At 54.7% G+C, this 14,780-nt stretch overlaps 1 protein-coding gene across 2 annotated transcripts in view; it reads right to left on the reverse strand.

The window, feature by feature from the left end:
• The window catches only part of TMEM132C (transmembrane protein 132C), a 312,101-nt gene that overhangs the window by 7,497 nt on the left and 289,824 nt on the right, over positions 1–14,780 (reverse strand). For both annotated transcript variants that reach the window (XM_023241276.2, XM_019814428.2), the window contains 2 exons: positions 1,927–2,132; positions 270–543 (listed from right to left, as the gene is read on the reverse strand). In XM_023241276.2, coding sequence (XP_023097044.2) covers positions 270–543; positions 1,927–2,132 — 480 coding nt within the window. The remainder of the gene's footprint in view (positions 1–269; positions 544–1,926; positions 2,133–14,780) is intronic.

The following is a 14,780-nucleotide window of genomic DNA, read 5'->3' on the forward strand; positions in this document are numbered from 1 at the left end:
GGGGAGGGCTGGCAGGTGTTGGGAACGGAGCACACAGCAGTTGGGAGAGGGACATGTGAGGTGCTAAGGGGCTGTGACCACCGCCTTCCCAGCTGTGCTCGTGAGGAGACTGCCCCCCCCCCCCGTGCTGGTCCTAGCTCAGCTTCTGTGGTCCCGGGGATGCCATCCTGGGGGCCAGGAATTGGGCACAATGACCCACCCTTCTTGGGAGCCTCCCCCAGAGCCCGGCACGGTGCTCAGGGCAGAAATGCCCAGCTCTGGCTTCCTACCTGGATGGTGGTCATCCCGACCTCCCGCCCGACCAGGACCCTGCTGTCCTGCAGTGTGGCCACGTGAGGTTCCTCCAGATTCATGAAGTCTGCGACCAGGTGGGTGATGTCCACCTGCCAGTCGGGGCTGAGCAGGTGGCTGGGCTGGCCCCACGGGCCGGCGCCCTCGGCCACGAACTGGGTGAGGACCCGCACCGTGGCATGCTGGTACTTCAGGGCACAGCCCCGGCCCCGCCGCTCCTCGTCGTCTTCATCCTCGCTCTCCCGCGTGGGCCTTGGGGGAACGAGAAGCTCTCAGGTCCCAGGACTGGATTCAGACGCTCTGGAGGCACAGGCCAGACAGGCAGGTGCCCGCCCCAGCCTCCATGGGACAACATCCCAGGCGGGGGCCTCAGGACCCCACGGGAGTGCTGTTTCCATCACAGGCAGCACAGAGGGTCGGACATCCCTCTCCTGAAGGCATTTATTGACAAACGGCTTACGGGCTAATATTTACGAAGTCTACACTGTCCAGTAAATGAGTAGCTGGTAGCTATGTGTGCCCACTTACCCTTCAATTTAAATGAATAATGAGATGAATCAAAAATGTAAATTTCTGAGGCACACTAGCTATATATACCAAGCGCTCCCTAACCACATGTGCTAGCGGCCGCCATATTGGATAGCGTGGTTCTAGAACATTCCGCCACGGCAGCAGGTTCTATTGGGCAGAGCTGTATTACTCTCTTGAGATGTGACCTTCTAGGCTCCCCACGTATGGACTCTTAATCTCATGACACGAGTGTTATTATTCTTATGTTCTGGGGAGGGAGGTTAGGGACCCTGCCCAAGCTCACAGAGCTAGAAAGTGGCGGCTAGGCTCAGGTCTGCCCTCCCCAGGGGCACGGGCACTCTCATTCTCTAGGTCACTCATGACCACTAAACAGTCTGAAGGATTGCCCGGATTCACCACCGCCCTCTGCAGTTGGGGAAGATTCTTTCAAGTTCTCCCTGCAGAGAGGGATGTTGCCTCTTACGGGCCCAAGGGGCTCGTGCTGAGCATATGTTCGCTCAAGCACTCCTTGCCCCTTAACATGAGGACCAGGTGCCTGGAAGATTCTGGAAAACAGCCCTGAGCATTCAGGATGGGTCACCCCAGCTCCTACGTATGACAATCCAGAGTCACATAGAACAAAGAGCCTTTTTTTTTAAAGAGCAAACAGTAACACCATAGTCCAATATACATGCAATGAAATGTTACGCAATAATTCGATGCACACAGAGCTTATCAAGCTTCTGGATATTCACAAAGCACAGAAAAAGGAGTCACTTTCGCTTAGAGAAAATAACCCCCAATTCAGATTCCCCCAGGGTGCTGAGGGGCTAGAAAGATCTATCATTTCTGTCGCTTCATTCTGGGGGAGCCTGTTTCAGGAGGGTCTGGGAGAGGTCCAAGTGTAGAGTGCACGCGGCCTGGGGGTGATACGGATCCTGCCGCTTCCCAGCCTCCTTCCCGGCTGGTTATCCTGAGCCTCAGGTGGACTGGAGAAAATGTAATCACAGCATTTTACCGGCGTCTACCGCGTGCCGGGCCCTGTACTGGCTCCGTCGGTGGTGTGGTCAGTAAATAAAACCATTGTTATCACGCCTCTGGTTAATCTCTGCATCCTGGGCTCACCTCTTACTGGCCACAATGGGGACCCTCCAGCCTTTAATCTGGCTCAGCTCGGTGTCAGAGACCTCGATCTGCAGGGGCAGTCGGGGCACCCACACGGTGATGTGCAGGGGGGCACTCAGGTGCTGGTAGGTGAAGTTCACCACCGCGTCCACCTTGCCCTTTATCTCTTTGCCGTTGACAAAGACGTAATCACAGCCGTCAGATACCTGCGAAGACAGAAAGGGGATGGAAAAGTCACCCTGGAGACCACTCTTCTTCCATGTGTCTTTTTTTTTTTTTCACACAGCATACATGCTTAATTTAGGTTCCTCCCAATGCGGTGCCTGAGACAAGGATTCAGTGCATTCGGTTTACTTGGGAGATGGCCCCCAGTGGGGGCCAGCGAGCAGAGTGAGGGAGACAGAGAAAGAGAAAGAGTCAATAGGAAGGCGCATTTTTACTTTTTTTTGCTGTGGATCAGTTTCTCTGGAACCTCGTGTAAGCCTACAAAATTGCCCACCTGAAGGATAAGAGGCAGGAACGTTATCTCCCAGCTCCTCTCTCTCACTGCCCGTGTGTTAACTGCCCTGCACGTCCAGGCTGAGACACAGGTGCATGGCGTCTGAGAAGGCCCCGGGATAGAAAACAGTAGGAGCTCGAGGCGGAAGGTGGTACCACCCCCACGTGAGCTGGAACCTGCACAGATCTGCAGTTGAGACCGAACTCTGAGTGGGGCCCAGAGGTGATGTCTGCTCATAAAATGAGCCATACCCACATGTGACCCCAACCAGCCCCCCAGAGCTGCAGGGTTTGTACTGCCTTCCTCTCCAGCTTGACTCACTCTCCCCCCCCCCCATCACAGCCCCAACAGTCTCTGAGACCCCCAGGCCTTTGCATGCTTGCATGCGGGGCTTCCTTGGCCCGCCCTTCCTTCCCTACTGGCCTGGCCAGGCACCTCCCCGACCCCCTGGGATGGTTTATGCATTTGTATCATAATTGCTTATCCTGTGAATGGCAGCATTGCCATTTCAAGGTATGTTCCCTCCCCGTGTAGTCCTTCCCTTGCTTTTCCAGTTCCTACCACATCATTGCCTCAGGAGAGAGACAAGATAGAGCACAAAGCAAAATAAACACATAGAAAATAAAATAAAAGTCTGCAAGCATTAAGGCAGTGTGTTCCAAAGTCTAAACCCTTAGGGAGATGAATCTATATACAGCCCCATGGACGCTCGGGGGTGGGGGGCGGGGAAGAAACAGCAGGGAGATGCTTGTGGTGTTCCCTGAAGTGGGCTGGAGAAGTGCCATGGACAGGGGAGGGACCGTATCCTAGGTAACTCTGACATTGGATGCCCCTAGGGACTGTAAGCAGGACACGTGAAGACTAGAAGCCCCCTCTCCCAAGACCTGGGCAATAACAGTCACATCTCCGGGAAATTAGTCTGGGACTATGTTCTGTAGCCCTTAATGAATTGAAAATTGAGAATAGAAATCAAGTTGGGTTTTTAAGAAATGACATGGCTGTCTTGCATATTCAAGTTTATAAGATATGATTTATACTGGCCCCACGTGTCCAGATCAACCACCAAACCGTGAGATACTTGAAGGAAAGAAGTACATCTTTTTTAAATCTTTGATGTCTTGGTTCTTCACACCAGATGCTCAAGGAGGAACTTGGCAGAGTGGACACTGAAAGGACCAATGTATGTATGTGCATTTGGTTGGTGTATGAATGGATGGATGGGCGAATGGATGGATAGGTGGGTGGATGAATGGATGGATGGATGGATGGATGGATGGATGGATAGGTGGGTAGATAAATGGATGGATGAATTATGAATGGATGGATGGATGGATGGATAGATGGATGGATGGATGGATAGGTGGGTGGATGAATGGATGGATGAATTATGAATGGATGGATGGATGGATGGATAGGTGGGTGGATGAATGGATGGATGAATTATGAATGGATGGATGGATGGATGGATGGATGGATAGGTGGGTAGATGAATGGATGGATGAATTATGAATGGATGGATGGATGGATGGATGGATAGGTGGGTGGATGAATGGATGGATGAATTATGGATGGATGGATGGATGGATGGATAGATGGATGGATAGGTGGGTGGATGAATGGATGGATGAATTATGAATGGATGGATGGATGGATGGATAGGTGGGTGGATGAATGTATGGATGAATTATGGATGGATGGATGGATGGATAGATGGATGGATGGATAGGTGGGTGGATGAATGGATGGATGAATTATGAATGGATGAATGGATGGATGGATGGATGGATAGGTGGGTGGACGAATGGATGGATGAATTATGAATGGATGGATGGATGGATAGGTGGGTGGATGAATGGATGGATGAATTATGAATGGATGGATGGATGGATGGATGGATGGATAGGTGGGTGGATGAATGGATGTGTGTGTGTGTATGTATACATATATTCAGGTGGATGGATAGATGGATGGGTTGATGGAAAGCTGGGTGGATGAATGAACTGAACCCTTTCTTCATGGGGATGCCTGCTTCAAGACAACCAAAGAAGGATCTTAGGGTGAGGGGAGATGTGGTCGGAGAATGAGATACAATGGAGCCAAAAGCAGTGGAAACACAAGAAGTTTACTTGAAAGCTTCCAGAAAGGTCTCAAGCAGTGTTTCCTAACTTTTTTGGGGTCACTGACTCCTTTGAGAACACAAGTCAAGCTCACTCTTGCCATGGAAATGCATATACCTACAGTTTTGCATAACATTCCAGAGTTAATGAAGTCACACATGGACTCCTCACATAGCACTTAACATACTAAGCTGTAATTGCCAATTTGCTTATCTGTCTCCTGTCGGGACTGTGCACTCTAGAAAAAGCAGCGTCTCCTTCGGCGGGGGGGGGGGGGGGGGGGGGGGGGGTCTGTGGACCCAGTTAAATCACATCGCTGCTGAGCAATGAACTTGCACGATCACCCCTCTTTCCCCAACCTCTGGGAACTACGGATGGCTACCCTGGGCCCAATTTTCATCCCCAGCTCTCACTTCTGTTTGGAAGGGCAGCTGGTGAGGGCTGGGCTGAGAGAGTTTCCTCCATCTGCTGGGGACAGTGGCAGGAGCAGCTGGGAAGGAAACACACGGATGGGTCTTCTCACTCATGGTCAAGAGTGGTTTAAAAATGTTTACCTACTGATTAAGGGTGGAAACCAATTTCAGTTGCCGTCCCAGACTCGCCATTAGCATGTAAACACCGTCCTGGATCCGGGCAGCCATTAGCATAATAGCCAAGCAAGAGTTATATCAGTAATCACTTCTTTAATCAATGTTGTAATTTACAGACCATTGACTTTCCTCATTTATTACCTTCCTGAGCTCTGGTGGGAGGGAACGCGGCTGCTCCAGAATATATAAATAATTAAGAGGAATGCCAAGGGTATCGAGTCGCGGTGCATGATAGAGCCATTGTCACTGCTAATCCTGCAGGTGTCATAAATGTCTGGGGAAGTCTCGGGATGCATTCATCATCTCATAAGTGGCTACAAGTGAGAACCACAATATCGCAAAATGAGCCAGCTTAGCTGCCAAAAAAAAAAAAAAGGAACCGAAAACCCAAAGGAATCTTTTCAGTCCCTTGGCTTCGTTTGACACTCTTTTTCATCTTTCATGGTGGACGGGCCTCCCGCTGAGAAAGCTGCCTGCTGGCCTCCGCTCACTCTGACCTTTAAAGTATCCAGTTTGAACACATCATGGCCACTGAACCGGCCACTGATGTCTGCTCTTGGCACCCGGAGGGGCCAGCATGGGTCTGGTTGAGCAGCACATGGTCAGTTGGCATCTTCTGTTGTCATTTGGGCCTTGGCAACTTCCCGGTGATGCCACCTTTCCGTTGGGAGCCACTTGGGGACCACTTTCCACGGGGAGAGTAAAGCCATCTGCTGGTCACATTGGCGTCCAATGCGACTGTTGTCTGAGAAAGTAGCCAAGCAGGTTCTCAAACTTGAGCGTCAAGAGGGTGGGTCAACACACAGACTGTTGGACCCACCCCCAGAGTCTCACATCCCGGTGGGGCCCCCACCTCTGCATCTCTATCAAGGTCCTGGGTGATGCTGACGTTCCAAATCTGGGGACCACGCATGGAGACTCACTCCTTCAAATAGTGCGATTGGCCTTCTTCCGTTTCCACGGCATCTTCTATCTCCTGTCTTGGTCCATTCAGGCTGCGGTAAGGGAATACCATGGGCTGGGGGTCAAGAACAGACACAGCTTCTCACACTTCTGGAGGCTGGAAGCCCCAGAGGATGTGTCTGGTGAGAATCGGTCCTGTCTCATCGCCGTGTGCTCACGTGGCAGAGGGGGTGAGAGAGGGCTCCGGGGTCTCTCGTGTAAGGTCACGAATTCCATCCACGAGGGCTCCACTCTCATGACTCAGTCCCCTCCCTAAAGTCCCATGTTGTCATACCATCACATGCAGGTTAGGGTCTCAACCTAGGAACTGGAGTGGGGGGACCCAGACATCCAGTCTAGAACACCTTCCTTTCATTACTGTAATAATGTAGTTAAACCACCTAGGTGCTAACGACTCCCAGCATCCTGCCTGCAGAACCCAATGGCTTATTCAACATCTCCATTCGGATCTCTAATTAGCATCTCAAACTTAATATGTTTAGAAATCAAACTCCTGGCATAGTGTTGTGGGTTTTTTTTGTCCGTTTAGGAGCCTGGGGGCTGGACACAGAAATTAAGCACAGATACAAAAAAATCAGATTTACATTCCCTATACGTGTAAGGGAGTACATTCCCTGAGTATACGTGTGTACTTTGCTGTGTTCACATAAAATACTGCACGGTCTTGTGCAGTAGCTATGCCTTGCGACGTGCTTTCCTCACGTGGGTCCCTTCTGGAGCTACGGGCAGCAGTCGTGATCCCATTTTGTAGATGAGAAAGTGGGGGCTCGCCGAGGTTGTGGCTTGGCCGCGGTGGGGCGGTGGCGTGAAGGCTAGGGTCTGCGAGCACGGAGGCTGCAGGATTCGGCAGACGGCTTTGACTGTGTTGCCTTCGCGGGCGGCATCCCAAGATGGCGGCCTTGGAAGTCACCCTTCGTGCCCTGTGGGTCTTGGGTCATCTCCGTTCCTGCTGGCGGGTGGGCAGGGACAGGAAGGGGCTGAGAGGCCACCGGCCAGCGAGCCTGAGAGGGATCACGTCTACGTACTCTTCACGAGCGGCCCGGCCCTTAGTCTCTTGGCCCGTCCCCAGTGAACCTGCCTGCATGGGCTGGATGGGTCCAAACCCGGGCAGGGAACGGATGCTACACGCAGCCCAGAGGACAGCATGACAAGGGGACTCCTTACAAAGGTGCAGAAGGGACGCCAGGAGACCAGCAGGTGATGGTGCAGCAGGCGAGATACAGGGATGGAGGGGGTTCAGGAGCACCCTCCAAAATCCGCGCCCACTCGGGACCTCAGAATGAACCTGCTTTGGAAACAGGGTCTCTGCAGATGTCATCTGAAATGAGGTCATTACCAGCTTGGGGCGTGGGCCGCGGAGGACTGGAGTCTGCGGACGCAAGCACTCGGAGGTGATGTGGGGACACAGGGAGACGCGGAGAGATGCGGCCACGAGCCGAGGAGCAGCTAGGACCACAGCCACCGGGAGCTGGGAGACCCGGACCCCCGGGCCCCTCAGAGGGAGCGGGGCCCTGCCCACACCCTGCTTTCAGCCTTCCGGCCTCCAGGACTGTGGGAGAACAGTATTGCTCTCGGCACCCCAGCCGTGGTCATTTGCCACGGCAGCCCCAGGACACTGGTGCATGTGGCCACCACCGGAAAGGCCAGGGGAGGAGCAGGTGTCAGAGCACAGCATGGGCACTGCCCCATCAGAGGCGCCTGCTTCCGGGAGCGGGGACCTTGGTGGACGAGGCAGCCGTGGTCAGCCTGTAAGCTTGCTGGAAGGGGCCCAGTGGGATGAGAGTACAGACCGCTCTCCCCGCTCCACCCCTGTCTGCTGGAGCCTCCCTCTGCCCCAGTGCGCGGGGAACCGGGGGCCTGGTACAGACCCCACAGAGGCGGGCCTCCCGGAGCAGGAGGAGAGGTTAGAGGGATCTGAAGGGACCAGCAGGCATTTCCAACACAGAGAGCTCTTCTCCACTTGGAAGTTACTGTCTTCATGTGGGGCTCACGCGTACAACTGAGTGTGAATCACAGAACCCTTTTAACTCTGGACAAATCCTTAGAGAGGTACAGGCCCTTCCCTGATGCACCCCTGCCATCCGTCCCACGCATTGTCCGTGCATCTTCATTTGTTTCCTGCGCCCCGGCTGGCCCTTCCACACCCCATCAGCCTAGTGGTTCTCAGCTAGGGGCCGGCGGGTCCCCCAGGGGACATCTGACGGTCCCTGGAGATCTTTCTGGTTGTCACAACCAGGGGAGGGCTTGTCCCAGCTGGAAGGTGTGCACTTGGCCTCTAATGGTTGAAGCCAGCAGTGCTGCTCGACATCCCGCACGGCACGGGATGGCCCCCAACAAAGGATCAGCAGACCCCAAGCATCAGCAGCGCTGAGTGGAGAGGCGCTGCCTTACTCAGACGCAAACTTCCCAGACGCACACACCCCGTTTCTCTGACATTTGTACTTCGGGTTGCAACTCCCCCAAGCCCCTTCCTTGCTTTATTTTTCTCTTTTATCATTTATTGCCCTCCCTTGCACCAGATGTTTTACCTATTTATTGTGGTTATTACTTGTCCTCTCTCCCTAGAACACAAACTCTAGGATGACAAAGCTTTCTGACTGTTTTGTTCAGGGTCGTATCCCTAGTGCCTAAAATAGTACCTGGTGCTCAGGTATGGGGCTCACCACACACTCCCTACCCCAGCGGCCACTCAGGGCTGCCAGCTCCCCCCACCCCTCCACCGCACACAGGCACACACACAGGTGCACACACACAGAGGTGCACACATAGGTGCTTGCACACACAGGCATACACGCAGGTGCACATACGCACAGGTGCACATGCAGGTACATGCACACACAGATGCACACATGCACAGGTGCACGCAGGCACAGGAACACACATAGGTGCCACACAGATGCACACACACAGGTGCACACACGCACAGGAACGCACACAGGTGCATGCATGCACAGGAACACACACAGGTACACGCATGTACAGGAAAACACACAGGTGCATGCACAGGTGCACACACACACAGGAACACACAGGTGCACACACAGGTGCACACATACACAGGAACACACACAGGTACACGCACGTACAGGAACACACAGGTGCATACACAGGAACACACACAGGTGCACACATGCACAGGAACACACACAGGTACACGCACAGGTGCACACATAGGTGCACACACACCCAGGAACACACCAGGTGCACACACGCACAGGTGCACACACACACACACACACAGGAACACACACAGGTGCACACACACACAGGAACACACAGGTGCACACACGTATAGGAAAACACACAGGCGCATGCACAGGTGCACACACGCACAGGCGCACACATAGGTGCACACACACCCAGGAACACACCCAGGTGCACACATGCACAGGTGCACACACGCACAGGAACACACAGGTGCACACACGCACAGGAACACACAGGTGCACACACACAGAGGAACACACAGGTGCACACACGTACAGGAAAACACACAGGTGCATGCACAGGTGCACACACACCCAGGAACACACCCAGGTGCACACATGCACAGGTGCACACACACACAGGAACACGCAGGTGCACACACACAGATGAACACACAGGTGCACACACACAGAGGAACACACAGGTGCACACACGTACAGGAAAACACACAGGTGCATGCACAGGTGCACACACGCACAGGTGCACACATAGGTGCACACACACCCAGGAACACACCCAGGTGCACACATGCACAGGTGCACACACGCACAGGAACACGCAGGTGCACACACACAGACGAACACACAGGTGCACACACACAGACGAACACACAGGTGCACACACACAGACGAACACACAGGTGCACACACGCACAGGAACACACAGGTGCACACACGCACAGGAACACACAGGTGCACACACACAGAGGAACACACAGGTGCACACACGTACAGGAAAACACACAGGTGCATGCACAGGTGCACACACGCACAGGTGCACATACACCCAGGAACACACCCAGGTGCACACATGCACAGGTGCACACACGCACAGGAACACACAGGTGCACACACACAGATGAACACACAGGTGCACACACACAGAGGAACACACAGGTGCACACACGTACAGGAAAACACACAGGTGCATGCACAGGTGCACACACACAGAGGTGCACACATAGGTGCTTGCACACACAGGCATACACGCAGGTGCACATACGCACAGGTGCACACGCAGCTACATGCACACACAGATGCACACATGCACAGGTGCACGCAGGCACAGGAACACACATAGGTGCCACACAGATGCACACACACACAGGTGCGTGCACACACAGGAACACACACAGGTACATGCACAGGTGCACACACGCACAGGAACACACACAGGTACACACACACAGGAACACACAGGTGCACATGTACAGGAAAACACGCAGGTGCATGCACAGGTGCACACACGCACAGGTGTACACATAGGTGCATGCTCACCCAGGAACACACCCAGGTGCACACATGCACACGTGCTACACGCACAGGTGCACACACGCACAGGTGCACACACACGTGCACACAAGGAGGTGGGCTTTCACTGGTAATTGCATGCTCTGTCACAGCGTTTGCTCTGTGGCCAGCATTTGCTGAGCACTTATGCTAAGCTCTTACACTAAACTCACTCAGTACAGGCTCACATGGATGATCTCACTGAAGCCTTGCTGTGAACACACGAGGGAGCTACTCTATCTTCTTAATCATATCCATACTGCAAGTGAGGAAAGGAAGGCACAGAGAGGTGATGCAACTCGCCCAACATCACACAGCAGGTAGTCCGGGAGCCAGGCAGACCCCAGAGCTCTGCTCTGAACCCCGATGCCCACCGGCTCGGTGGTGATGAGGCTGTTCTGTCTTGATTCTTCCGCCTTTCCTACTGTGCGTGGATTCCCCTTCCCGCTGATGGTGGACCCGGCCACGTGACTGGCTTTGGCCAGGAGCATGTGAGCAGAAGTGACAGTCGACCGGTCCCAGCCCAGACCTTAGAGCTGCCGCGTGTTTCGGGCAGTCTTTGTGCACTTTGCCACGAGGCGCTTCCCCAGAAGTAGCTGCTACCTCAGACTCACCCTGGAACGAGCCCCATGGGGCCCATGCTAGCACCCCCCCGGCAGGAAGGGGCCACCCAGCTGAGCCCGCAGACCACCAGATGACCTGTAAACGCGTGAGCGAGAATAGGGGTCACTCCTTCAACAGGTGAATGCCGGGGTCATCGGTTACACAGCACAGCGGCCCGAGTTATTCTGTGGAGAGCTCGGGTGCCGCTGCACCTGCCTGGAACTCTCGGGGACTTCCATGTTCCGTCCTGTCTTGTCCCCACTCCCGGCAGCCCGTCTTATCCTTTTGGGTCTCATCCCCAGGCAGCCGAGAGGCTGCTGAAGGGCTGTGAGGAGAAGACTGGGGGAGCCCTGCTTCCGGGTTTAGGAAGGGCGCAGTGGTTTCCGGAAGCCTCCATGGAGCGCCTCTCTTCCTGGAGTGGAGGTGTTGCCTGCACCCAGCCTTGGGGATTAGGGCCCCTCTGCTTTCCCCGTGTCCGCTCTCCCACGCACCTTGCGGCCCATCTGGCATCGGGGCGCAGTCGCCCCTCCCCCCCACCGCCCGAAGCAGCACATTTCAGGAAGACGAGGAGAGGGGACCGGCAGGGGCTGGCGCGGGCCAGCATTTCTGAGGCGAGGCCCGCACACCTCCCTTCCTTCCCCTTCCTGCCCCTTGCTGTGCTTGCCAAACGGGATTCCCACGGCCGCAGAAATCCGTGCAGCGATAAACCGCACTTCACCCAGCCGACAGGGCGGAGAGCTGCCAAGACACGGAAACGGCACACGGTCTTGGCTCGGGAATCCTGTGTCCGTGCAGGTGGCTGTGCTGGGCCAGGCCTGGCCGGGGTGGGGGAGGCCGGGCAGGGAGGCGGAGAAGGCGGCCAGGAGGGGAGGCTGGGAAGGGAAATTGGGAAGGGAGGTTGGGAGGGGAGGCCAGAAAAGGAAACTGGGAAGGGAGACAGAGAGGGGAGGCTTGGAAAGGAGGCCAGACGGGGAGGGTAGGAAGGGAAGCCAGGAGAAGGGGCTGGGAAGGGAGGCCGAGAAGGGAGGTTGGGGAAGGAGGCTGGGAAGGGAGGCCGGGAAGAGACACCGGGGGGCCAGGCCGTGACGCCGGCCAGGGCACTCGGGCTCAGGGAGCGAAGGGGACCCCGCACTCCTCCCGTGCCCCTGCTCTGCTCCAGGCACGTTCGCAGGTGCTGGACACGGGAAGAGGGAGGCAAGAGACCCTCTCCGGAAGTTACATTTCGTGCACACGTTATGGCCACAGATGAGAACAAGCAAACAAAGAACTAACCGCAGGTGACACACACCGAGAGCATGATGACCTAAGGACCCGCTAAGGACGGAGAACACGCACAGGAAGACCTCTCGGGAGGTGACGTTCAGACAGAGTCCTGCCTGGAGGAAGGTGGAAGCCCTGGACACCTGGGGGAAGAAGGTCCCAGGAGGAGAGGGCCGATGAGAAGAGCTAGCACGTATTAAGTGCCTTCTGTATGCCAGATTCTGCTCTGAATGCACATGTGCTTTTGTCCTCACACAAGCCACCTTACAGGTGAGGAGCCTGGGGCACAGAGAGGCTGAGCCGCTTGTCCAAGGTCACACAGCCAGTAGCACTCGGATTTGCATGTGAAAGCAGTTGTCTGGCTCCACAAAGTCTCCTCTTTTCTGTTTTTTGACGATCTTTGCCAACGTAATCGGTGAAAAGTTACCTTAACTCTTCCACTTTTGAATTAAAAAGAACAATGGCTATAAAGACATTTCCTGAGGTCTGAGATGACATGGTCCCCCCTCCGTGAGGTCTCCGTTCCAAGGCGCTCACAGGCAGGAGACTTAGTACACTCGATTCCTTTCCTTGTCTTTTGAGAAGTTGCTCTCACGTACTCAAGCACGATAACTCGTGTGATTTTAGATATTTTTAATGTTTATTTGAGAGGGAGAGAGAGAGAGAGAGAGAGAGCGAGCATGGGGGAGGGGCAGAGAGAGAGGCAGACACAGAATCCGAAGCAGGATCCAGGTTCTGAGCTGTCAGCACAGAGCCCGACTCGGGGCTCGAACCCACGGACTGTGAGATCATGACCTGAGCTGAAATCAAGAGTCGGCGGCTTAACCAACTGAGCCCCCAGGCGCCCCTAACTCGTGTGATTTTAAGAGCAGAGCTGAATGTTTGTCAGCTTGGCACATTAGGACTAACATAGTGTTTCCTGAAGGAAGAAGCCTTCTTTGATTTTTCTTTGAGACACTACTATCTTGGCCGCATCAAAGTCCTAGGTATTTGAGACGGACGCCTTGACGTTCTGATACTTGTACGCACCGTGAAGAGATCGCTGTGGTCCAGCTAAACACTGCACCTGCCTCGGACACAGTTCCCATCACACGTGTGGACCCGTGTGTGCCGAGAAGGTTTAATTTGCTAAGGTTTAGTTTGCTAAGAGGTCTCTATCCTCTTAGCAAACAGGGAATCTGTGGAGGGTTGGGCAGATGGTGATGTCACCTGCGACCCAAAAATCCTGGGATGCGGGACCCGAGGCGCGGAGCAGTCCCGTGATGACAGGAGGGCCACATGGCTTCTCTTCGAGCCCCCAGGCCTGGAGGAGCTGCCCGGGGACGGAAGCAGCAGCCGTCGCCTGAACTCCGTGCTGTCACCTCTGTCACTGGGAGGGAGGAGCAGAGGGTTTAATCACGGGGGGGGGGGGGGACCCAGCAGCCAGGATGGAAACAATCCAGCCACACGATCGATGGGGAATCCGGGGAGGGGTGGCCGTGACCACACCTGTGTCCCCTCTGGGAGCTCGGGGGCCGGATGAAGCTGGAAGGCCAGTGTGTCCGAGTTTCAAGCGAGTCTGCTGTATTCACCTGCCAGGTGTTTTCATCCCGTCCTCACTTCCTCTTCTGAGTTGGGATCAGCTCGTTTAAGCCTTCTGCACACCAAGTGTCCATTTCCTGGACGATTATCCAGGGGCTTTCACAGGCAAAGGCAGGGCCGTGTCCCCCTGGGAGAGCTCGGCGCACAGGCCTGCCGGAAGATTCCAGAGAATTCAGACTCCACTGCCCCCCCTTCTTGTTCTCTGGCTCCGTCAGGGCAGGTCAGTGCTTTGGCTGATGTCACCAAGAAAAATTAAGGAGACAAAACCACCCCTGGGCCGGGCTGGAAAGGCCCTTTTTTCTAACCCTGGCCAAATTAAGAAATGGAAGGACGGTCCCAGGGCACGGAAAGGTTGGATGGCGAGGAGTAAGGGGATGGGAGGGGAGGGAACCCTCTCTAGGCACCTGTCCTTGTCCTCAGCCCCTGTTTCATTAGGGGATGGTCCCCTCCTCCTGGTCCATCTGGAGGTTTGGATGAAGCCCCACCTCCAGCCTCAAGAGGAGGGTCATGTGACCACGTCCTAATCCAAGCAGAGCCTTACATCCTTCTGGTCCCAGCTCTTGGCTGCAGGGTTGAGCACATGAGCTAAGCTGGTGCAGACAGAGGGGATCTCAGGAGCTTTTCAGGCTGGGCCAAAGGCATTTGCTCATTTCTGCTGAAATTCTACATGTGAAAACAGGGTTTTGTAGCCATTTGCAGCCATCCTGACCTAGAACAACTTGTCCGAGAATTCAGCCGGCACAAA

The sequence above is a fragment of the Felis catus genome, chromosome D3, assembly GCF_018350175.1.
Source record: "Felis catus isolate Fca126 chromosome D3, F.catus_Fca126_mat1.0, whole genome shotgun sequence".
Taxonomy (NCBI): Eukaryota; Metazoa; Chordata; class Mammalia; order Carnivora; family Felidae; genus Felis; species Felis catus.